The sequence below is a fragment of the Antechinus flavipes genome, chromosome 6 (genome assembly GCF_016432865.1).
Source record: "Antechinus flavipes isolate AdamAnt ecotype Samford, QLD, Australia chromosome 6, AdamAnt_v2, whole genome shotgun sequence".
Taxonomy (NCBI): domain Eukaryota; kingdom Metazoa; phylum Chordata; class Mammalia; order Dasyuromorphia; family Dasyuridae; genus Antechinus; species Antechinus flavipes.
Genome location: NC_067403.1, coordinates 204,964,011 through 204,990,889, shown reverse-complemented (window position 1 = coordinate 204,990,889; position 26,879 = coordinate 204,964,011). Strand labels below are relative to the sequence as shown.

Here is a 26,879-nt window from a genome sequence, read left to right as displayed (position 1 = left end):
ATGCCTAGGTAATTTTTTTACAATATTATCCCTTGCACTCACTTCTGTTCTGAATTTTCCCCTCCCTCCCTCCACCCCCCCCCCAGTTGGCAAGCAATTCTATACATGTTAAATATGGATGACCCTTTAAATTTAAAGGAAATTCTTCAATCTTGGAAAAATCACTCTTCTTGTTCTTCTTCCAGGAATGGATATGACCCAGGGGTAATTCTATCAAGGTGGATGACAACCTTTTGGTGAAAAGAGTTGGAGGAGAGATAAATTGAAAACTGATGGGGCTTTTTTGGATAGTAAATGTTGAGGCAATGTCCTATTGGTATCTATTGGATTTCTCCAAATTTGGGCCCAACACTTTTCTTTCTGGTACAAAGAGGAAAGCTCTTAAAAGTCTTTAGATAAGCTTCAGTGTTGCTCACGGTGATTAAAGACACATAAGACATTTTGGTTCTTTCAAAACAAAGAAGCACCCCAGGTCCCTGAGGACCAGGACCAAAATCAGAACAGCCCCTGATGACTGGAAATAGGATGAGCATAAAATGTCACCCCAAGTACAGAATTTCTAACTTTCAACTAAAAAGCTTTTCCAGGCTACTGTCAGTTACTTGGCCACATTTAGACTATGATTTTGTTCATTACTTCAGGCTCCAAGGTCGACTGAAGAACCATAGAATGAATAATTCATAAATACAGAAAGGACAACAGATCATTCTTAACCTCCTCCAAAAGTGACTCCAGGGACATAAAAATTCCCATATGAGAAGTAGAGATGTTTCCTCTAGAAACTTGGAAGACTTCCTGTGATTCCCATGTTGCCAGAGATGGAGAAGGGAAGGATCATGACTAGTCATCTTGTTCCCTTTTCTGAAATGGAGTTGGTACCTAACATATAAGCTAAGGAATGCTATTGAATATTACAGTAGCAGCATGATGTGATGGGAAGATCTTTGAGCCAGGAAGCAAGAAACTTGAGTTTACCACAGATGCTGCCTGGGACCACGCTGGAGAAATCAGTAATTTAGTGAATTGGGGGAGGTGACACTATGGACTATGAAGACTAGGAACTCATATTTTTAACAACATCACTTTTTCTTAATTAGATAAGAGATGTGAAAAGGTTTTTATAAGCTATAAAGTGCTCTCTAGAGATAAGGGATTATTTGCATTACTATAATAAAATAACCCCTTCCAGTTCAAAAGACATTCTCAGCTACTATGATATAAAGGAATTCCTTACACTGACGAAACTGGAGACCCTAATTCTATAGAGCCTGGAGGGGAAGGAGTTGATGGAAGGCCTTCTCTCATTCCGGTCCTTGATGTCAGCCCAAGTGTTAGATTCCATGTGGGCCCCAAAGTGATGCTTTTGCTGCTGTTGCTGCTGTAGCTGCTGCTGTTGCTGTGGGTACATTTTCGTAGTCACCTGCAGTGTGAGGGTGAGATGTGCGGCAGCTCAGCTTTGGTTAACTATTCTTAGGTCTGGGAATTGGAGACGACAGAATTAGAAGTTACTAGGTGCAAACATGGCCTGTTTTCTGTGTTTTGTATTTTTTTTTTTTTTTTTTTTTTTAACAAACAAGGGATCCACCCCCTTCCCCCCCGGACTGACTTTCTTCCTGAATTCTGCATTCCCTGCAGGAGCTGTGGTCTCAATGGGCTTATTAACTACAGAGAATAATTTTCTGTGACTGCAGGAGACAATAAATGTCATTGCCCCTAGGTTCCTGTCACCACACTCTGGAGGAGAGTGAGATATTGTGTTGTGGAGGATCATCGATGACTTTACAATTCTGGGTTCCTGAATGAACTCGGCATCCATCCATCATCTACCCATGCTTTATTTTCAATCTCAATGGATTCAAGATCATCTAGTCTCGATAAAGGGATGACCTTGAAGGCAGCCATCATGTCAGCTCTTCCCCTGTTCCTTCAGTCTGTTCTGAAATGGCATAGTTTCTAGCTCCTTCAACAACCCAATCAATATGTATTTTAGTCTATATTATCCCAAATTAATGATCAGATGAGATCATGGAGGACTTGGAATTGGAGGCTTGAGTCAATCTCAAATCTGAGGCTAATCTTGCCTTTGTTTTCCCTTACTTCTCTGGGCTTCATCTTCATGTGTAAAACAGGGATGATAATTCTTATATTACTTATGTCACCTAGATCTTATAGATCATTAAGTACTCCATAAATGTGATAAATAAGAATGAGAGATAGTCTGTTGTGTGAAAAGACAGTCTTGGAGAGTGGATGGATGGATATCCTTCCTACTAGACTAGATCTCAGGTAACAACAAAAGTTAAAAACTCAATGGGACAGACTGATACTATCTGAACAAAGATGTAATTGATGGGGGTGGGAGGGAGAGAAGCAAGAACCTCTGCTGTTTAGTGGATCTGTGATCACATTATTTTGAGCAGTATTACACATTATTACAAATACGATAATGGGAGGACCGAATGATTTCTAAGATCCTTCCCAACACTGACATCCCAAATACTTATATAGCAATATGTAAATGTTAGCTATTATTCTTAATAGTATTGCTATTGTTATTACGCCAAATGAACATCCACTAAGATTCTGATCAGGTCACTCAGCAGCATCAGGGAACGAGGGGCTATGTTGAGAAATATGGGACAGGGCTGGGGGACTTCCTTGTTCCTGCAGGAGGAGGTATATTGAGGTCTCAGCTAGTCTGTGTTTACATGAGACCCAGGGCACCTGCAATTCCCTGCCTGCATTGTTCTGCAAGCCAGGGTTCATTTTGCAGGGACAGGTGTGGAGGCTCACAGCCCAGGAGACTCACAGTAGCCCTCAGTAACCATAGCAACAGCTGGGGGTGGGGAATGCCTTGTCTCCTACTGACAGATTGCATCCCTATCAACATGGAGGAGACTGTGGTGGTGAGAGTGGCCTTGAAGAAGAAGGACAAAGGAGACGGAGAACGCAACTCTCCTACAGAGCTTTTGTAGCAAACGCAAGCTCCCGGCCACCAATCATAAATTCCGGAAATATTGAGTCCCCCCTCTTAGGTGCTGGGTGTTCCACCACCTGCTAAGCCCTGTCAAAGGGAAATACAGCCGGACACAAATCTCTGACCTCACAGAGATCATCATCCAGCTGGGGGTGACTCCCACACAAGAAAATATAACTACTAATATTACAGGATTATAGATTTGGAGATGGGAGGGACCAGAGAGATCCAAAATTAAAACACTCTCCTTTGAGGAAACGTGAGACATTTCAGAGAAATTAATAAAAAAAATTCAGTTAGTAAGTCCATGAAGGTGGGATTCACATCCTGATCTTTCCCATATCAAGTCCAGTATTAGTTGCTCTACTTTAAATAAGAGGCCTGAGAATGAGGAGATCACTATGAGTTGGGATGGTCCGATAAGACCTTCTGGAACAGGGTAGCTTCTAAAGGATTCCTCCAGGCCAGGGATTTTTACCTTTTTTTGGTTGTTGTTGCATCCTGGACTCTTGGGGCACTTTGGTGAAGCCTATAAATAATTCAGAATAATGTTTCTAAATGCATAAAAGAAAAGTAGTTCTGTGTAAATACAACTATATTTTTTAAAAGCTCATGGACCCCAGGTTAAGCATCCCTGTTTTAGGGCGCTGCCATGACAGCGTACAGACCTTTATCACTACAGCCTCGACCTGGATTTTGGAATGCTTTCCTAATGAACCATTCAACAAACACCATTTCCTACCTCTAGTCTCACCCAGTTCTTTCGCCCAGCTGCCAAATCAACCTTTCTAATGTAACAGTTCAACCATGTCACTCTGCTGATCCTCTAGTATTCCCTACTGACTGTAATGATAAAACCTAGACCCCTGAGATGAGCATTTAAAATCCTTCACAGGCTCCATTTTCCAGACCAACTGGATTGCTATGATCTTGTCTGCCCTCTCCTGCATATGTCTATTAGTGCAATCCCCTCCTGGGGACCCATTCCCTCTTCACCTCCATCCACTGAAATCCTTTTTCCTCTTCTCCCATTTTCTTTTATTTTATTATTGTGAATTTTACAAATACCAAATAAAACAAGAATTTTCATATAGGATTAGATGTGAAGCTAAATTTTCACTATGTAGCTCTTGCTTTTCTTTTTATGTATATAAAAATTCAACATATGACTTTCAAAGCTATCCTTTTTATTTTATTTATGCCTTCTGATTTTCCTCTCCCTACCCCCAGCCCCCGTGAAGGAAGAGCCTTATTTCTTAACCCCAGCACTCTCCTACCCTACTACTAGAGAAAAAAAGACCCTTTTAGCCATTATGCATATTCAAGAGAAAACAAAACAAAAAAAGGCAAAAAAACCCCAAAAAACCAAATTCCTATACTGTGTCAGCCCAAAAGGATATGTCTCATTGAACACCTTTAGTCAGAGAGTGTCTGTACAATTTAACACCTTTAGAGGACAGTTTCAAATTTTTTATAGAATGACTTTTGTATGTTGCATACCTAATCAATTCTTATTGCTCATCCTCTGTATTTTTAAACAGTGCTGCATAGTTTTATTACTCTTTGTAGCATATTTTGAAATGTGGTATTACTTGGGCCCTTTTCTTCCAACTCTAAACAGGAATGAATTATCTTTTTCCTTGATACATTAAATAGTATCTATCTGAGACCAAAACCCAGCATTATATGTAGGGGGGATAAACTAAAAACGTTTACAATAAGATCAGAAGTAAAGCAAGGATGTCTATTAGCACCACTATTATTTGACCTACTGGTAAAAATGCTAGCCACAGCAATAAAGAATAAGTATAGGCAAAGAAGAAACAACATTTATCATTTCTGCAGATGACATAATAGTTTAATTAGAGAATCTGAGGGAGTCTACTAAAACTAATTTAGATAATTAAAACCTAGCAAAATTGCAGAATATAAAATAAATCCACATAAAGCCCACCAAAGCAAAATAGAAAAAGATATTCTATTAATTAAGGAATGTATAATATAATTGAGAATTTACATACCAAGGCATAAATAGGAACAAAAACATGATTACAACAACACAACGCATTTTTTACAGGAAAAAAAGACAAACCTGAATAATTGTAAGAATACCAATTGCTCGTGGGTAGGTTGAACCAATATAATAAAAATGATAATCATAGCTAAATTATTTTAATCATTCAGTGCCATGCCAATTATCAAAATATTTCTTTATAGGATTAGAAAAAATAATAATGAAATGTATCTGGAAGAACAAAAGGTCAAGGATTATAAATGACTTTCAAGGCTCAGGTACCAACTTCCACACAAGGTCTTTTCTTGAAGGTGTTCTCTCTTTCTTATTAGACAACCCTGTCTAGTATTCTCCTTTGTTCTTGGAGTTGAGAAAGTTGATATAGCATGGAAAGGTTTTGGAACTTGCTAATGACAATGGTCAATATATATGTCAGAGGCAGGACAACAACCAGGTTTTCTTAATTCCAAAGCAAGCTCTCTATCCATCCTGCCACCCTCTCTCTAATCCCTTCTAATAGTAAGCACTTAATATTTGTTGAAATGAATTAGAATGCAGATAAGTGGAAGGGGAGGGTCTGAAAGTGACATCATCATTCTAAGAATAAGATCTAACAAACATTAGGCATTTAATAAATGTTTGTTGATTGACTAGTTGATCACTTCATTCTACGCTTTTGTTATACATTTCAAGTTTATCCAAGTCAACAATGAGTTTTCTTAAATGTTTTCATCAGCATCTAAGGAGAAGGTAGAAATAATAAAATAAATAAATTTAAATAAAATAAAATAGATATATAAAGAAAGAATTATTAAGTTACAGAGCCTGGAAAACTTATCATAAGTTTTCCCTGTTTTGGCATTAGACTGACCAGTTTATTAATTCCCTTTTACAAGAAAATTCCCTTTTACATATTTTTTACCATGTTTAACACATATTGGATTATTTGCCATCTAGGAGAGGGATGTGGAGAAGACAGGGGAAATTGGAACATGAGGTTTTGCAAGGGTCAATGTTGAAAAATTATCCTAGCATATGTTTTGAAAATAAAAAGCTTCAATAAATAAAAGAGGTCATGGTGGAGAGGAAACAGCAGCTAAGTGTGCATTGGTTAGATGATTGGAATGGGACTAAGGAAGATCTGAATTCAAATCTAGCCTCATACTCTTACTAGCTATGTGATCCTGGGCAAGTCACTTAACTGCTACCTGCCTCAGTTTCCTCATCTATAAAATGGCATAATCATAGCACCTACCTCCCAGGGTTATTGTGGCTATCAAATGAGATATTTGTAAAGGGCTTTGTAGTGCTATGTAACTATATGCTAGTTATTATTGTTATTATTATGCCTCAAGGTTGATAGACTCCCATTTCATCCCATGAACCCTGGGGAAGGTGTTTCTTACTACATGCAGAATAGATGCAATTTAAGTGAGTTCATCACAATTCAAAACCTAAGTTGTGTAGTTTTGTCTCACAATGCCCAATGAGCAGTGTTCTGTTTTGTTTGGTCTCAGAGGGATCAAGTTGCATAGATGTCTATTTAGACTCCATGTAAGGCATTTGTCATCTTTTTTTGTTTGTGTGTGGAAAATCTGGTAAAGTCCATGGATCCCTTTCTCAGCATAATGTTTTTAAAGTCATAAAATAAAATGCATAGGATTATACAGAAAACTAATCATGTTGAAATAGTTTATAAAATATATATTAAATATATTTATTTATTTTATTAAAGTTTTTTATTTTCAAAACATATGCATGGATGATTTTTCAACACTGATCCTTGAAAAACCTTGTGTTCCAAAACAGATATATATATATATATACATATACACACATATATATATATTAAAAGTCCATAGATCCCAGGTGAAGAACCCCTGCCTGCTCTATGCAAAAAAAAAAAAAAATGTAATCTAGAGGCTGCCTCAAAGGGAGTAGGTTTCCTATTATTGATGCCTTCTAAATAACCATGGATGTCCAATTTACAGAGAGATTAGAGAAAGGATTTCATTTCAGGTACATATTGGTTTAGATGGCCTTTAAGAACCTTGTCCACTGATAAATTTCTGTGTTTCTATGTAAGTGTCCGCACTGGGGAAGCAAAGATAAAGGAAAGATACAGTCTACTACATCAATGAGTTTATGATCCAAAAGAGAAAATCACACAGACACAGTGATAAATGTGAGAAACAATAGAATGTGATCAGTAGAAAGAGAATCTAAGAAGAAAACACTCAGCTGGAAAGCAGGACTTCAGGGAGAAGGTGGACCTATTCCCACCATGAGAAGGATGAACTCCTCAAAGAAAGGGACACTTTGTTTTCAGTGCCCACTACATAAAAAAGATAGAGCTTGGAGCTATGACTTCACTGGGATGTAAGGAACTCCATAATGAGAATCTCTACCAATACTGATCATCACTTTCTGAGCAAATTGTAATCTTAGATTCCTAGAGCAAGGAAAGGTTGTGTCCTGGGATCACAACCTGTATGAATCAGAAGGGAGACGTGAAACTGTCTCTACTAGCTCCCTACCTATTACATCACGGTGCCTCTTGTCTGGCATGTGGTTGGTCCTTAATACGTGCCTGATGAATTAAACTAATCATTTGGTCAGTCAATAAACATTTATTAAACACTTAATTATGTCAGGTTCTATGATGAGCACTGGAAATACAAAGAAAGGTAAAAAACAGTTTCTATCCTCTCATTATAAGAATTAAAACTAACAATTAGAGTTACAGAAGTTATCTATTGAGAGTATGATAAATGAAAGTGGTACAAGAATTGGATGAGATTGGGGGATGACTTAAGACAATACTAAGGGTTTGGGGGATATCTTGTATGAAATATTGTTTAAAATATTAATTGAACTGAATTGACATTCCTTCATTGTTCTGTGGCACTGCCATGCCCTGTGTTGCTAGGCACACTGAATGGCACAGCCACTGGGCTCGGTGCCTGGGGATGGGAGTGGGGGTGGGTTTCTGGACCTATTAGAATTCTGGCATTAACAAAATGCTATAGTTGTGATTGCCAAACAAATCTATCCCACCCTTCCACTGGAGGGCTTCCCATAATGCCAGGCTGCTCTGTCAGAACCATAAGGGATGCTATTGGATCCAACTCAATGAAATCAAATTCCAAGAAGAATTTAAGTGCCTACTAAAAGTGAGGTCTGAAGACACAAGGACAAAAAAATATATATCAGTCCCTTCCCTTGGGGAAATGTAAGCTCCAGAGAGCTTTTTTATTTTTATTTTTTATAGTTATAATCCATCTTCTACTTGGAAGATACAACATTCAAACAGATAAGTAAATAAAGGATACTTTGGGAAGGGAGAGAACAGTCAAAAAGGAAGAGAATAATCATTTATTCAGCATCTATTATGTGCCAGGCATTGTGCTAAATACTTTATAAATATTACCTCATTTGATCCTCACAACAATCCTGGAGGGTGTTTGCTATGATTATTCCTCCTTAATAGTAGAGGAAACTGAAGACTAAGAAATTAAGCTTGCCCAGGATCGCAGAACCAATAAGTATCTGAGACTAAATCTACTAGGGATCAGGAAAGCTTCCTGTATGTAGGGCACAGGGTCTTAGTCTTTTTTTGTCAGGGATTTCATTGGGAAGACTAGGGAAGGCTATGGACTTCAGTCATGTTCTTAAATGTATAAGATAAAATGCACATGAGTTCAATGGAAACCAATTACATTCAAATGCAGTTATCAGCATATTACTTCAGCTTTCTTCATCTATAAAATGAAACGCTCTCTGAGGTGCCTTTCCTCTTGAATATTCTGTAAATCAAGGTCCCAGGAAGATTGGTCCTATTTATTCCTCTTGAGCCTGCTAATATTTGCTGAGAAATACTGCTGATTATGGCAAGCGACGGCTTTCTTTCCCCTCTATAAAATACTTTATGCTTTTCAAAGCCCCTTACCTCCATGGTCTCATTTCACCTTTGTCAATAGCCCTATGTGACAAATAGGACAATTAGCAATAATAGCCTTACTTTACACATAAGGAACCCAAGGCTCAGAAAGGTAAAGTGATATTCTGTCCAGGGTCACAGCAAGGTGGGACCAAGGTCAGTATTAGGATGTCAGTTCCCTTGATCTCCAGTCCAATGGCAGATAAAGCATCAGTTCTGAAGTCAGGAGCATATGAGTTCAAATTTAGACTTAGATACTTACTAGCTGAGTAAGTCACTTAATCTGTTTGCCTGTTTCCTCATCTGTAAAAATGGGTATAACAATAGCACTCATCTCCCCAGGTTGTTATGAATAGCAAATATTATAGCAGATTTAAAGCACTCATAGTGTCTGCCATCTAGTAAATGCTATATAAATGTTAGCTATTATTATTATTGCTTCTGTTATTATTGCCATTCCACCATATAGTGCTAATCCAAAGATGCTTGGAAACACATACAACTACCACAACAAAGATGTCATAAACTCAAAGATAGACGGGATCTTGGGAGGCCACTTGGTAATAACTCTTTTGTTTTATAGATAAGGAAACTGGATCCCAAGAGGGCTATGTCTGCAAAATATATTCCCAGAGAAATACTATGCAATGCCTGTTGAGAGGTTCTTATTGATAAGAGTAAGTAGGAATAATGATACTGCTGCTGAGCTTGAGGCAAGTTGCAGCCTGCGATATGAAGCCTGGGAGTCTCTGACTATTATCCAAGGGATGATGCAGGTTGGGGAGGGGAGAGGAGCTCGAACAAATGTTAGCTAAGTCATGGAAGATGAAGGAGGCACCCAAGTCACAGGCTCCTAGGTCTAGAGCTGGGAGTGACCTAACCCCTTATTTTAGATATGAGGAAACAGGGGCCCAAGGAGACCTGTCCAAGGTCACATGACAGAGCTAGGACTAAAACCAAATCATCTGGGTCCAAATCTAGCACTATTTTGCCAAATTGTGCCACATCAGTCTTTCTCAAGCTCTGGATATCAGCCAGTATTCAACAAGTATTTATTTTTTTCTTTTTTTTTTTTAATAACTTTTTATTGACAGAACCCATGCCAGGGTAATTTTTTACAACATTGTCCCTTGCACTCATTTCTGTTCCGATTTTTCCCTTCCCTCCCTCCATCCCCTCCCCCAGATGGCAAGCAGTCCTATATATGTTAAATATGTCGCAGTATATCCTAGATACAATATATGTGTGTAGAACCAAACAGTTCTCTCAACAAATATTTATTAAGCACTTATTATGTTGCAGGTACTATCTCCCCCGCCCCCAAATTCATATTTTATTTTTTCCAATTGCATGTAAAAATGTTTTTCAACATACACTTTTGTAAAATTTTGATCTCCAATTTTTTTCTCCCTCCCTCTCTTCTCCTTCCCCAAGATGGAAAGCAATCTGATATAGATTATGCATGGGCATATTTCCACATTATTAATCATGTTGTGAAAGTAGAATCAGAACAAAAGGAGGAAACCACGAGAAAGAAAAAAAAAGTAAAAATAGTATGTTTATATGTGTATTCTGACGTCATAGTTCTTTCTTTGGCTGTGGATAGCATTTTCCATCATGAGTCTTTTGGAATTGTCTTGGATCATTGTATTGCTGAGAAAAGCTAAGTCTATCAAAGTTGATTATTGCTATGACTCTATACAATGTTCTCATTCTGCTCAGGTACTATCTTGACATACATGACTATTATGTCAATAAGTAAGTTTAAATCTATATTATCCCCTTGGAAACACAACTCAGGCAGTGAATCAATGTTAGGCAGGTGTCATCTCTGCAGAATGTGGATGGAAAATCCAAGCTAAGAAAGACAGTCATATTTCCTTTTTTGACCAACCAGTAACTCTGAGTCTTTCTTTTCTTTTCCTTTCTTACTCTTTCATTTCTTTTCTTTTTCTTTCCTTCTTTCTTTCTTTCCTTCCTTCCTTCTCTCTCTCTTTTTCTTTCCTTCCTTTCTTCCTTCCTTCCTCCCTCCCTCATTCCTTCTCTGTCTCTTTCCCTTTCTTTCTCTCTCTTTATCTTCCTCCCTCCCTCCTTCCTTCCTTCTTTCTTTTCTTCCCTTTCTCCCTCCTTCCTTTCTTCCTTTCTTTTTTTGCAAGGCAATTGGGATTAAGTAATTTGCCCAGAATTGCTTTATCTTTCTAAAGTCCATCCACCAAGGTATCAGAACAGAATTAAAACTTGTATGTGTGAGAATCCACTGTCCTCCAACACTTCCAAGAGACAAGAAGTGAGAGATAAGATTGGGAGTGGTTGTGATACCATAGAGTAACTGGAACAAGAAAGACAGATATCCTGATCTTTGGAAAAAGATGAAAAAAACTAAACCATAACAAAGGACAGCCCTATGGCCAGAAACCTCCCAACTACAGAACATTTCCACACTCAGTCACCTTCTCTGTTTTTTCTTTACAAAAATTATTCCCCTTTAAGAGATCCTGGCATAATTGTTCAATGATGAAGAGAGCCATCTACACCCAGAGAGAAGACAGTGGGAACTGAATGTGGTTCACAACATAGCATTCTCACTCTTTTTATTGTCATTTGTTTGCATTTTATTTTGCTTCACTTTTTTTTTTACTGGTTTGATTTGACTTTTCTTGTGCAGCACAATAATCATATAAATATGTATGCATATATTGGATTTAACATATTTCTACCATGTTTAACATATATTGGATTATTTGCTATCTAGAGGAGGGTGTGAGGGAAGAGGGGGAAATTGGAACACAAGATTTTGCAAGGGCTAATCTTGAAGAATTGTCCGTGCATATGTTTTGAAAAATAAAAAGCTTTCATAAAAAATTAAAAATTAAAAAATTAAACAAAAAAGAGATCCTGGCATGTCAAAATTGGATTCAGAAAATTTCAAAGTTGGAAAGGACCTAAGAGGACATTTAGGCTAATCTATATCTAAAAAGGTGGTTATCTAGTCCCTGCCTGAAGACCTCCACCAATAAAGAACTCATTCGTTATTGCAACAGCGCATTCTAATTTGGGATAACTCTTAGTTCCAGGCAAGATTCACCTTCCATCAAGCTGAAACCTGCCTTTGTAATGTCCACCCACTTGCCCCCTGGAGCCAAGCAAAATAAAGATAATCCTGCTTCCACATAGCCCTTCAAATACTTGAAGACAGCTAATATGTCCTTCCAAAATCTTTTCTTTCCAAGCTAAACATCCTGGTTCCTACAATTAATCCCAGTTTGGCATGGTTTTGAAGCTTCCCCTCAATATTCTTCAGTTTGCCAATGTTCCATGTAAAATGAGGACCCCAAACTAAAGCACAGTTTCCCAAATGGGGATTGAATGGGGCAGAATCCAACAGGATTATCCCCTCCCTCTTTCTGGGCAGTGCTTTTTCCTAATCTGAACTCAGTCACTCCGTAAGTTTTTAAATTTTAAATTTAAATTTTTTCCCTGTGTTGGCTTTTTAGGGGAGGGCTGCCATGTCACACCATTGATTCATCATACTGAGCTTGTAGTCCCTCCGCTGAAGCCCAGGAGGAGAGCATGAGCTATGATCTGCATCCTTCTGCATCAAAAGGAAGCTCTCATGGCCACATATACCAGCAAGATTGCCTGGGGAGCCAGGGAATGTCACGTTGCCATGGAAACAGGCAGGCAAGGTTTGGGCTGGTTTCTCCCTGATGAGCTGTCCAGGCAATGATGCTTAAGGATGCCAGTGAAACCTTTACTGGGGCACAGAACACATAGAATCTCTGAAAAACTGCTTATCATGGGTAACCAAGAGCAGCCCCAGCCAAGTCCGTGGATCCCTCTCCATTATCCCATATTCATCACTCAGTCCCCCTGCCAGAAATGAGACCCAGCAGCCCTAGGGCTAGATCCTGATCACAATGGGGGAAATGGGGGGAATAAGAATTTTAATTGAATCGGTTGCAAAGCCAGCTCCCTCCTAGCCCCCAAATTATCACTTTCACTGTCCAATGCCATCAGCGAGTGATAAGCCAACACGGACTATGGCAATTAGCACAGTGCCTGCATTTGTTCCAAAATTAAAGGAAGTGCTGATTAGCCTAATTCTACACTATTTATAAGGAGTCAATGTCAGCCTGAGTTGCATTTTTCCAATGATGGTCCAAGGGATAGTATGCTCATAAACTGAATTAAAAGATGGAGATTCTGGCTAGCAAAAGTGCAGTCTCCCCTCTTCCACTTGGGGGACTCCCCTGTCTGGAGGAAGGGAGAAACATTTATAGATTGGGGTAGAGTGGCTAGATGGCCCACAGTCCTCAGCTAAATGATCTGACTCTTTGTGCCAACAGATAGCTGGAGTCCTCTTCAGGAGGACATGAGACTATTATAGTCCTTCTTGACCTGGAAGCTCCTATTAAGCTTAGTCAGACATTTAGAACCAGCAGAGACCTTTGAGATCACCTTGTCCATCCCTTCATTTTACAGTTGAGCCAGGGCAAAGAAGCTTACATGATTTATCTAAAGTCATATAAATTGTAAGTAGCAAAGCTAGAATTGGAACTCAGGTCTTCTGATTCTAAATCCTGAGCTGTTTTCACTACTTTTCAAACTTTCAACTTGTTTTCAAACTTTTTAGACTCTGATTCTGACTTGCTTGAAAGTGGGAACCTGATCTTGCTGATTTCTTAGGATTCTTGAAGGCTTTAAGAGGGCAGCTACATGGCACCATAGTGCACAGAACACTGGGCCTGGAGTCAGAATGACATCCTCCTGAGTTCAAATCCAGCCTCAGACACTTATTAGCTGAGTGACCTTGGGTAACATGCCTAACCTTATTTGTCTCAGTCCCCTCATCTGTAAAATTATCTGGAGAAAGAAAATGAGCCGGAACAAACCACACCATCTTTACCAAGAAAACCCCAAATGGACTCATAAAAAAATTGCATAGAACTGAAAACTGAATGAACAACAACAAAAGCAAAATTAGATTTTAATTGGATTAGATCATAAGCTCCTTGGGGGCAGGGACTGTTTTCTGCTTCTTTTTGTATCCCCAGAAATTAACATAGTGTCTAACAGGTAGTTTATTGAATTGAATTAAATTAAATTAAAATATATCCCTGTGTAGAAATTTGCAAAGCTGAGGAAGTCAGAAATGAGGGTTGGGGGAAGGGAGGTGGCAGTTGAGTATAGATTTAATGACAGAAAAACAGAAGTTGTATTATGGTAGGAGTATACTATAGACTACCAGCCTGATGAAGACTATAAATGATGCTTTCCAAATATAGAATTCAAAGCTGGTACCTCAAAGGCAAACCATAATAGTGTTGAATCACTTGGACTATCTCTACATCTACCAGAAGTTTCATTCTTCAAGAGTGGAGTATCTGATAAATTCTTTCTGGCAGAGATATTTTCCCCCCAACATACAAACAAAAGCCAAAAGGGAAACTGACAACTCTTACCATCTCTTTCCTATAATAGGGTTGTAGATAGAGTATTGGAGTTGGAGTTAGGGGCACTTAGATTCAAATTCCAACTCTGACACTTACGAGTTGTGTGACTCTAGTCAAGTCACAATCTGAATCTCAGTATCCTCATCTGTAATATGAAGATTTATGGTCTCTAAAATCCCTTATGACTTTAAATGCATGATCACAACAGACATTTCCTAATTCTACTCATGGTCTCCTTCCAGTTTACACTTAGAAAATCAAATATGTGAAAGCTTTTTGCCTTCTCTTGATAGAACTGACCTTACCCAGAGGTGTGCTGTTGAATCATTTAACAACCAGCTCTTGGGGGTCAGAAAGAGAAACCTGTATGACACACTTTTAAGTTTAATGTTCATTATTAATGTTTTGTCTTCCACTTTCTTAAGCCTAGAAATAATTTACAAAACAATATTGTAACTCAGCCCTTGACTGGCAATCATCACCAATTTCCGAAGTATAAATACTCCCACTGACATTTAACAACCAGCTTTTGCAGATCTGTATGGATTGGCTCCAGCACAGCCCTGAGCTCTCATCTGATTCCCCCGTCCCTAACACTCTACCATAGAATGATGATGCCAATGGGTTTTCATAAAATGTGTGAATGGAAAGTCCAATAGCAAGATATGAATTAAAGAGAACCCTCTTGAACTACTAGCATACATTTCAGGAAGATATTAATAAATCAAGGATTCATTCTTTTTGTCTTATGACTGAGATAAATTCACAAGCCCAGAAAATGTTTCCCTAGTGTTCAAATGGAGGTCTGGGCAACAAGGGACCCATCTGTCCATCCAGGTAAGTGGTGAAGCTGCTGCTTCTATTAGATCCTAGGTGTAGAAACCAGACCCTTGATTGTACTCTTCACCAGGCAGGGAAGGAGGCTGCCCAAGGTCACACAGTGAGTCAGCAGCAGCCCCAGGCTGGCCCACGCATCCTCCATAAGTAAAACTTCTATGACTCATCAAAGAAGAGGCCCGGCCCTCCAAGCTGCTCTAGGCTTAGAGCTGAGGGCTGCCACACTTAGGGGATTGCCTTCTGTAGAGATGGATCCTGTCACTGAGGGCCTCTTGGGCTTCTCTGGGGGCCAGGCAGCTCCAAAGTGGCTGAAGTTCCTAGCTGAGCATCATTGATGAGAAGGAAGGGAAAGATAATGCTTTGTATCTCCCCTGATCCAGAAAAATATCTCCTAAAGAAATGTCTCTCTAAAGATCAACCTGATGGAACCTCCTGTTGGAACCATTGCTAGGGATTTTTGCATCTGGAACAAATATAGTGGGGGGGAGGCAATAATTTGGGGTATGGAAGTGCACCCTAGGATACTATAAGGTTTTGTAACCTGCTGGAATGGCTACTACTGAGAAGGGGAAGGCTAGAGAAATTTAGGGCCTAGGAGATGCAGCTACCTGGGGAAAAAATATGATACAAGGGGCTACCTTTTGTATAGGTCAGAGCTTCTTAATATTTAAGTATCATATACTACTTTCACTACCTAATGAAGCCTATTGATTTCTTTTCAAAATAATGTTTTTAAATACATAAAAATAAATGATAAATGATTATAAAATGAGAAAGGAAGGGCTAGAGAAATTTAGGGCTTAGGAGATGCAGCTACCTGGGGAAAAAAATATAAGGGAGATACCTTTTGTATAAGCCGGAGCTTTTTAATTGATTTCTTTTCAGAATAATGTTTTTAAATTCATAAAAATAAATGATAGAGGATATTCAGTTATAATGAAATAGAGTTGTTAAAATAACAATGAAAATATGCCAAAAACTCCGGGTTAAGAGTCCCTGGTGTAGAGGTTGGATTACATGGTTGCTGAGTTTCCTTCAAACTCTCAAATGATAACCAGAGAGATGAGGGCATTGTTGCCAAGAGTGGGGCCACATGGGATATAAGTTCACCTAGAACAAAATCATGAAACCACACAAATGGCAGATGAAGTACCCCTCATCTCTTCCCCGTGGGTTGGTACTTCTAAAATTTGTCACTCTGGGTCAAAGCCCTTGTCACTGCATTCTGTTTATAATTTTTTTTTTTCCTTCTAGGATAAACACAAGGAAAAACTGCACCATAGAAGTTGGGAAGTAACTAGGTGAGGACTGGACAGCGCCTGGGCTCTGAACTTCCATGTAAACCCTCTTGCCATTTTAACTTCCAAATAAAACTTATTTTGTCCTTTACTTCCATTCCATTCTAACTGGGGCCAGCCCTGAGCTAGCTAATTGTCCTATGGGAAATATTTAGTCATTAGGAATTTAGTTTATTTGAACCTTTTCCATGGAAGGGATTTGCATTTGTGACCAAAAGAATGACTTTTTAGTCATGTCAAGATAATGGAAGTTCTTAGGATCTCAAGCTCATAGCCACATCCACAAGGTGATCAACTTAGGGCAAAATATCCTGAGGTCACCCCAAGGAATACTTTTCAGTGCACTATGAGACAAGAGAAAAAATAATGGATTTAACGGCAGGATTTCAATTTCTAAATTTTCCATTCAGTATCTGTGTAACTATGAGTTACATCCCACCCCCCCCCCAAAAAAAAAACTGGCCTAATTTATAACATAAAATGAAAGGTTGTATTTGAGAGACGAGTAAAAGTCAAATTTAGAATATAGAGAAGTTTAAGGTCAGGTCATAGAAAGGTAGAGGATAAATTATTTTCAAATTCTTTAACTATAAGTCATCTGGTTTTTCTGGGACTCAGTTTCCCCAAGTATAAGATGAGCGGGTTGAACTAGATGACCTCTAAGGTATCTTTTACATGCATATTTTTATAGCTCTTGAGGCAGCTTCTGCCAATTTTGGACATTAAGATTTGTCTGACAGAGCCAAAATCTACCTCTTAGCAATTCCTGGCATTGCTCTTGGCTCTGCCCCGGATGGTCAATGGAACATGTCTAATCCTTCTTCCACAGGGTAGCCCTTTAAACTGAAAACAGCTGTTACTTACACCTCTCTCTTCTCTCCTCCAAAATAAACATCCCCACAACCTTCAACTGACCCTGAGATAGTATGAGCTTGGGCAGTGGTATCAAATTCAAATAAAAAATGGAGGCCGCTAAACTATATACAAGAGTTCCTGTGCATAAGGACACATATTTGCGACACATATTAACATTATCTGTATTTTATTGTATTTTTACTTATTTTGTTAAATACTTTCCTATATCTTAATTGGATTCTGGCCATCCTCAGGAATATTGTGGGCTATTTGTCTGACCTCTCTGAAACAGTCCCTTTGCCAAAGAATTTACCTCCTTGGGGTAGTCACCAATTTATGAATGCTCATTCTAAAATATGGTACCCTGGTCTCAACAAAATATTCCCAGTAGAGATTGATCAAGACAGGGCACAGGGAACTGTTGCCCCTCTCCCCAAAGACATCATGCTTTTCTTAACATAGTCTCAGCATGTATTAACTTTCTTGGTTGCCACATCACACTGTTGACGACTCAGAGTGAGTTTGCAATCACAGGACCAGAGCCATAGACCCAGAAAGGATGCTCAGCGGTTCATTTCTTATCTTTCTTTTTCATCTCCAGAATCCAGTCCAGAGCTTGGCACATGAAAGATACTTAACAAATACTTATGCATTAACTGAAGAAAGTGATAGAGCTTTCTAAGATTGTGCCAGAAGTTAAAGTCAAACTCAAAAGCCTAGGTTTGCAAAATATCCTTCCTTCCCATTTTGGCAGACAGGGGCAACCCTGACCTGTTTCCATTTCTTGGCATGACCTTCTTTCCTGGGATTTTTCAAACATTTCCCATTTCTTTTACCCATTTAAGTTCACCTGGGTAGATTCAGTTCATCATTTCAGGGAGCAGAGATCTTTTTGAATAATATTGATATTAGTGCTTTACACTTTTCAAGATCATTTTCTTATAACTTTGTGAGTGGGTAGTTTATCAGCATTATTCTCATCTCCAAGAGAAGGAAAGGACCAAGTGGCCAAGATTACAAAGCTGGTGGGTTGGTAGGTTAAAGCACTTTCTCTCTTTTCCCTCTGCCTGACTCTCTCTCTTTCCCTCTCTCTCCCTCTCTTTCTTTCTCTTTCTCTCTCTCTCTTCTGTCTCTTATTGTCAGTCTATCACTGTCTCTCATCACTCTCTCTCTCACTGTCACCCTTCTTCCTTCCTTCCCTCCTCCCTATCTTTCTCTTTCCTTCCCCCCACCTTAGTGTCCATAAATTAAACAAGCATATTCTCTGTGCCTTTATACAAGTAACTGGTGGTGAGATATTTTTTACCTATTTAAATCCCCAAAGGCAGCAAGGAAGACAACACTGACCATTAAACTGTAAAGCTCCTTGAGGACAAGTATTGTCTTTTCCCTCTTTTTGTATCCTCAGAGCTTAGCAAAGTGACTGACACTTAGTAGGTATTTAAATTTCTAAATTCTTGCAAGTTGAGAGGGGGAAAGAAATCATATTTTGGGGAGACCATTAGAGAAAGTTAATTTAATAATTTGCCCTCCCCCCATAAATACACATGTTCCTCCTCTCTGAATTCTAGGGGAAAGGATAAGCATGCATATAGTGCTTAATATGTACCAGGCACTTTGGAAATATTATCCCATTTGATATTCACAACTGGGAGGTAGGTGCTATTATTATCTTCTTTTTATAAAAGAGAAAACTCAAACAAATAAATATTTCAGGCTTGTCCAGGGTCACACAGGGGTAAATATCTTAGGTTGGATTTAAATTAAGATCTTCTCAACTCCAAGCTCAGTCCTCTAAACCTTGTACTGCCTAGCTGCCTCAATAGGAATCTTCAACTCTAAGGGGATCCCGTGTCCTGGCCTCCTAGGGAATAGACAAAATTTCTCAGACTTTGAATGTTGCAAGCCAAAAGGGGAAGATGTCTGGTTAACTTAGGCTCTTTCTGCCTTATTTATTCTTTTTCTCCTAGCTTTAAAACCTCCACTAAAGGGAAAACCTTTCCCTCCCCTATTCCAAGTCCCGCAGAAAATTGTATAGATTTGTATATTCCAGAAAATGCAAAGGAATGAGCTCTCTATTCCTAGTAACAAGACATCTTAGCTCAAACCAAAAGAGAGACTCCAATATTTCCCAAGTAAAAAAATTTCTCCAATCTTCAGGGAGGAAAAGTGGAAACAAGGAAAATGTTAAACAACCAGTTTTCTCTATATATCAGCAGCTTCCAAAGTTTTTTACTCTTTTTCTCCTGCATCTCTTTTAAGAAGTTCTAGCATCACAGTGAACTGAGTAGAATTAAAACAACATTGTACACAGCAACAACAAGATCATGGGATGATCAGCTGCAGTGGATGTGGCTCTTTTCAACAATGAGGTGATTCAGGACAATTCCAATAAACTTGTGATGGAGAGAGCCATCTGCACCCAGAGGGAGAATTATGGGGACTGAATGTAGATCACAACATAGTATTTTCACCTTTTTTGTTGTAGTTATTGTTTGCTTGCTTGTTTTTTTTCTTACCCTTTTTCCTTTTTGATCTGATTTTTCTTTGTGCAACATGATAAATGTGAAAATATGTTTAGAAGAACTGCACATGTTTAACCTATACTGGATTACTTGCTGTCTAGGGAGGAAGGGAGAAAAACTTGGAACACAAGGTTTTGCAAGAATGAATGTTGAAAACTACCTTTGTATGTATTTTGAAAAATAAATGAAAAAATTATAAAAAAAAAAAAGAAGCCCTAGCACCAATTCCTTCCTTTATAGTCACTCAGAAAGGAAGATGAGCTTGAATCTTGTCCCTGATATCAACTAATTGTGTGATCTCCGGGAAGTGATGTAGTCTCGGTGAGCTCATTTCTCACATGTGGATAACAACAGCATTCTGTTCACCGGTTTATTGTGAAGATCCAATGAGATAATATTTGTAAAGCATCTCTCCAGGTAGCTGTTATTGTCAGTTGTTGTTGCTCATCAAAAGAAAACAGGTTCTTTTGATCCCTAGAAATAGGTATAAGATACATTCTCAATCCTATCCACTGAACTTGATGCAAAGATACCTCTTCCTAAATTTTTGCAAAGTCAGAGAAAGGGAAAGGAGCCATATTTTGGGGAGACCATTAGAGACAGGGGATTTAATAAGTAAAAGCCAGCCTACCCTGGGCCAATCCTTGAGAACAGCCTCCTTTGCCTTTACTGCTGGAGGACAGAGAGTGACAGACTCTTCTAAGATGTCCCAGAAGGCAGTCGGTATTACTGGATGTCGATAAATAAAGCTATTATTTCTAAATACATATCACAGCCAGCACCAAAAGCATTCTCCATATCGCTGGCTGAGCTAAATTTAGATCTGGCAGGTTGAGTCATATGCGTATTCCTGAAGAGAGAAATTGCATTCAAGGGAAAAGTAAGACAGAAAAAAAGTTAAAAAATGAATTTTTTTTGCCCAGAGGACAAGCTGTCAAGAAAGGCCTGTATTCCCTTCCCCCAGCTCTAAGAAATCAGCCCTTCAGTGGGTCTGACACTTGTTTAATTGACTGAATGGGGGAGCAGGAATTCTCATCAAAGGCCTGGGAAGCATCAAAGGTGGTAATTCAGTGAAGTCAGCAGGAACCCAGCACCAAGGAGAATTTGAAAGAGGCAGGGATGCTCACACTGTAGGGACAGACACAGGGGAAGGAGGACCTGCCACTTAGAAATCAACATCAACAACAAACATTTAGTAAGCACCAACTGTGTGAAAACCACAATGCTTGTTATGGAACCATAGAATCCCATAGAGTTTTTCAGCCAGAAAGACCCTGAATACAGATAGACCTAGCAACAGACTGTATAATTATAAACTAAACCTGCCTACTAGCAGGGCTCTGAACTCAACATTTCATTCCCTATCATTATGGCTTTGCACAGGCTGTCCCCTACATGCTTAGAACACACTTTCCTTTTATCTCTGCATCTGAAAATCCTCATTTCCCATCAATTATCAACTCGGGTTCTATTTCCTCTAGGAAGCCTTTCAATTCCTGGAAAAGCTCAGCAGAACAAGTCCTGGCTATCTCATCCTTAAACATCCCTCTCAATGACCCAGCAAGCCAGATGCTCAAGGGAGATGTACATGAGCAGGTATTCAGACCTCTCTCTTTTCTGAATATGGCCTCTTTTTTTTGCTACTTAAAAACCAACAGTTTCAATCTACACATTTTGAGGTTTGAAAACTTTATGTAGACCAGGATGGGAAGTCATGAGGTGCCAGACACAGTAACTGAGGCAGCCTTCTGATGGCCTTATATGTACAAATGCATGCACAGGTGACTGGTTTCCACACATAGCTTGATTCCCCTTGGTGAATTCAGGTGCTATTGAATTAGAGAGCTATGTGTCTTGGAAATGCTAGAAAGGCAGGTTCAGCAACATGTTGTGGTTCCATTGAGGTCCCATTCATGTTCTCTACTAAGTTATTCATCCAAGAAACATAAAGGAAGGCACAAGTCAAAGCCCTGTGGTTTCTTGTTGGGATCCTATACTAGGGCAGAAAATCCAAATTGGGAGTAAATTTGTCTCTTTAGTTCTCCAGGGAATGGAGGTTGGTAAATCTAGGAATTCCAAGAAACTCATCAATCAGATACAAAATTGGAAGTAAGAAATGGTAGGAATATGTGCCTTAGGAGAAAACTCAGAGTGGATGAAAAACTGGGAAAAAAAAAAAGATTCTGTGATTATAGGTAGCTAGAAGGGATCTCATTGAATTCAATCCCCTGATTTTACAGATGAAGACATTGAAACATAGAGAGGTTAAAACCCAGAGTTACAAAGTTAGCAAGTGTCTTGGCAGAATTTGAACTCAGACCTTCCTGATTCCAAGACAAGTTCTCTATTCAGTATGTCATGTTCCATCCTACGGAGAAACTCTACTGGTTTCCTTAAGTATTTAAATGGGCAGTGTAGAGAATATGAATCTGAAGTCAGGAAGACCTGAATTGAAATCCATCCTCAGACACTTACCAGTAACTGGTGTTTGGTTCAATTTCCTCAACTGTAAAATAGGAATAAAAACAGCACCAACCTCCCAGAGTTTTTGTGAGGATCAAATGAAATAACATTTCTAAAATACTGAGCACTGTGTTTTGCATAAAGCACTAAAAAAATCCTTGTGCACTCCTCCCCTATGGATTACAAACAAAAAACCAATGCAAACTAATGGCTTATATTTCTATATCACTTTATAATTTACAAAGTGCTTTCCTAGTGGTTCCTGGTGACCTGGCTACTTGTTATTCTAAGGAAAGAGCTTGGTAACTTTAAAGTCTCAGGAGGTTGGTATAAGGTCCCTTCTGATAATGATATTTTATATTAATCAGTAAGCATTGGCTTGGGTGTTTCAGTCCTATTTATGGTTTATTCTGCAAGACTTCAGTCTGCAAAGGGGGGATAGGCTATTGGATATAGGACCAGCAGTTTCTTCTGGACAAGAAGGGAAATGCATAGAAAGGGTATGAACATCATTGAAACTGGGAGGGAAAAGTATCTTCCCCAAAGAAAGGCAGGTTCAGCAACATGTTGTGGTTCCATTGATGTTCTCTACTAAGTTATTCATCTAAGAAATATAAAGGAAGACACAATTCAAAGCCCTGTGGTTTATGGGTGGGATCAGCTGATTTGGATTTATCATTTGGATAAACTTTACTTTTGTCAAGTGGTCCATAGAGGTGGGTGTGGTACAGATGGCTAATCTAAGCAACAAAAAGAGCCAGATTCACATATCAGCTGACCATGGACCATGGACAAGGCACTACTGCCTTCCCCTTTCAGATTACTTTCATACAGTCTCTTATTTTGGATGTTCCTAAATATTTACCTTTTTTTTTTTTTTTTTTTTTGCTATAATGTATGCTCCTTGAGAAGAGGGACACATTTTTAAATTTTTCTTTATATTCATAGTCCTTAGTATAGTGCTTGGCACATAGTAGGCATTTATTAAATGTTTGTTGACTCTATCTCTCAGTAACCCAGACAGGGCAGCTCTTTAAGACTGAACTGGTGATATGCTTAGAAAGAGTTTTCACACTAGGAGTGCCCTCCTTTTCCTCTACCTCCTCCTAAATCCCTCCCTCCCTCCCTCTCCCTCTCTCTTCCTCCCTCCTCCCTCTCTCTTCTCTCTTCTCTCTTCTCTCTCTCTCTCTCTCTCTCTGTCACTGTCTCTTTCTGTCTCTCTCTCTCTGTCTCTGTCTCTGTGTCTCTGTCTGTCTCTCTCTCTCTATGTCTCTGTCTCTGTCTCTCTCTCTCTCTCTGTCTGTCTCTCTCTGTCTCTCTCTCTCTCTCTCTTTCTGTCTCTCTCTGTGTCTCTCTCTCTCTGTCTCTGTCTCTCTCTCTCTGTCTCTCTCTATCTCTGTCTCTGTCTCTCTCTATCCCTGTTCTGTCTCTGTCTCTTCCTCTCTCTGTGTGTCTCTGTCTCTGTCTCTCTCTCTCTGTGTCTCTGTCTCTCTGTCTCTCTCTCTCCTCCCTCCCCACCCCCCAGTTTTGCCCGCCTTTCCCTTATTCCTATCACATTCAGGTCTACATTTAAGACTAAATGAGACAATTTGGGACAAACAGCCCAGAGGGCATCTGCAGAGGCAGAAGGAGTAGATGTTGCCAGGCCCCATTGATGAGCTCATCCCCACAGTTGGGTACTGGATTTGGCTCCAATTCTCCTGGCAGCCAAGGCCAAAAGGGAAACACGTTGGGTTATACAGGGTTTCCCCGCCTGGCAAATGGAAGCAGACAAATCCTTCTTTCAGAGACAAACTTCTTACTGGAACTCAACCCAAATTACAGAAAAAATGAGAGCAGGAAGTGCCCTGGGCAAGGCACACAAAACTGTCCTAAAAAACTCGGGCTTTGAAGCACTTCTGAAGATTCTTGTTGCAAACAGTAACCAGCTGAGACAAGCTGCTTGCCATGTTGGTGAGCTGGAGGGGCATCTTCGGTGTCTCTATGTCTGAGGAATACCAGCTTATGGTCACCTCTCGCTCCAATCAATATTTGATTCTGAAGGGGACAATGCAAAGTGTGGAGGAACAGAAGTAGCAAGAATACTCTCATTCCACCAGGCTGATATAAAATCTATTGTAACTATCCATTAGAAAAATAGAACCTTGGAAGCAGAAGGTTTCTTAAAGAACTAACAAGCCAACATCTTTATTTTCCAGATCGTGAAGCAGAGAGAGGAAGTGACTTTCTCTAAATTACAAAATTATTCTGTGATAGAGTCAGAGTTAGATCCCGGATTAGGTCTCTGAATTCTTGGTCCAGTGTTTTTCCTGAACCAGGATGTCACTTAAAAAAAGGAAACCTTGAGCTTTGAAATCAACAGTATTCTTCACTACTCAGAGAGTTATAGAATCCTAGTGGGACACTAGTTTCAGTGACCCCTACTACAGATTCAGTTATCTTGAAAAGGCAATGCAATCTTGAAATTGAATGCTTTCCTATCATTCTGTAAAGAGTCTGTAAAATCGAAAGCGTAGCCACCATCCAAGTGAATCTTAATTTTCAGTTAAAAAATTGGATATGTGTATGTGTAGATATTATGTCCATATATGAGTATTTTCTAAAAATATTTTCCTATTTGTATGTGTGTCTATCTCTCTATCCACTTATTTGTCTGTCTGTCTGCCTATCTGCCTGTTCATCTATCCATTTATATTTATCCATCTATTTATAACCATCTATTTGTATCTATTTTTCTCTTTCTATCTCTCCACCATCCCTCTATCCATCCATCATCTACCTCTGTCCAAAGGAATATAAATTTTGATCACTGAAATCTCACAATATATCTTGGGTTACAGCCCAGCTTTTTTTAAAGACCATAAAGATCATTATGGGTCTCACTGATTGGCCAACAATAGCTCCCAATCCAAGCTTCACTTGGTCATTGTTTGAACTCTGATAGCTCAGAGTGTAAATAGCAATTATTTCTGTTTAGGCCAGATATCAGCCAGACCTAAAAGTCTTCCCCTCCCAGACATAAAAAAGACATTCTTTGCTTCATTTCTTACTTAGTCTTCATTGCTGAATGGGCATTGCCTCAAATAAACTGAGACCTGGGAAGGATCTTAGCTTAAAAAGGCCAAGATCTCCCACTGCGACCATCTCCAGTTGTCCTGATTGATCTATATCTTGCCACTGGACCCAAATGTCTCTGAAGGCGAGATGAGGTTGGTGACTTTGCACAGCCCTGCTTTACTTAAATTCAAGTCACTGGCAAGTCATGATATCATCTTCCTGATTTCATGGTCCTCTTCAAATAATGAAGGACAAACAACAACAAAGATCTATGCAGCTATATCTATTCATACCTCTCTATCTATTTATCTATCTATATATCTATCACTTCATACACCCACCTGTCTATCTATCTATATCTATATCTATCTATCCCTTTTACTAATTTATATCTAGCTGTTTATTATGTCTAATATGTCATTTTATGTCTAGCTCTGTCTATTCATCTATCAATTATCTCTCTATTTACCTATCTTTCTATTTATCCTTCTCTATTTATCTACCTATCCATTCATTCATCTCTATCTACCCATACCTATCCATCTATCTATCAATCCATCCATCCATCTTTCCATCCACCTTTCTATCTATGCTTATTGACTTAATTTTTCATTGCCCCAGGCAGTACTCTAAGACTAAGTTAGTGATATATGGAGGACACTACAGCATTCAGAAGTTCATAAGAAAGAGGTGACTTGCTCAAGATCATAAACTAGAGACTCTATTTCCCATAGGTATACTTTAATACTTCAAATCAATAAAATCAACATTTAATAGGTATTTACTATACACTAGGAATTAGGGACATTAACATTAAAAATGCCTACCTTGATATTTTGAGAATTTTATCTGCATAGCTACTTCCCCCAATAAAGATCACTTTTTTATTCTGTGCACATCCTATGGATGGCTTCCATAGGTTCTCCAAAGAGGATCTAGCCAATGTGCTGAATGCTTTCTTCCGCTTCTGTTATTTCACAGGTCCCAGTGCAGCATTCAAGCAATTCATTTTTTATTTCTCATTCTTGCTATGTGGCTAGTCCATCTCCTTTTCCTGAAAGGGAGATGACACAGTAGAGACAGAATTGGACTTGGACTTGGGAAGATCTGAATTCATATCCTGCCTAGAAATTTAATTGTGTAATACAAGGCAAATTATTTTTACTTCTTTCAGCCTTAGTATCCTTATCTACAAAATGTGGGTAACAATATCCACTTTACACAGTTGTGAGGATCAAATGAGATATTATGGGTTGCCCCAAAAGTTGTAATATAGTTTTAAGATTTTAATGGCTTGGCAAATTTTAAAGTGCTACGTAAATGTTAGGCTCATACATAAATAACACTGATATTAAGACCATAGATTTGGAGTTGGGAGGGAACTTGAGGCTATATATCCAACTTTTTCATTTTTATAAATGAGGAAGCAGAAATTAAGTGACTTTTCCAAAGCTGTGACT

At 38.9% G+C, this 26,879-nt stretch overlaps 1 protein-coding gene across 2 annotated transcripts in view; it reads right to left on the bottom strand.

Moving 5' to 3' along the window:
• Nucleotides 1–26,879, bottom strand: part of SERGEF (secretion regulating guanine nucleotide exchange factor) — a 231,699-nt gene that overhangs the window by 14,062 nt on the left and 190,758 nt on the right. Inside the window, exon 11 of one of the 2 annotated variants that reach the window (XM_051965428.1) lies at nucleotides 3,456–3,506. The exons of the other annotated variant lie outside the window; for it this stretch is intronic. Coding sequence (XP_051821388.1) covers nucleotides 3,456–3,506 — 51 coding nt within the window. The remainder of the gene's footprint in view (nucleotides 1–3,455; nucleotides 3,507–26,879) is intronic. 2 annotated transcript variants of the gene reach the window in all.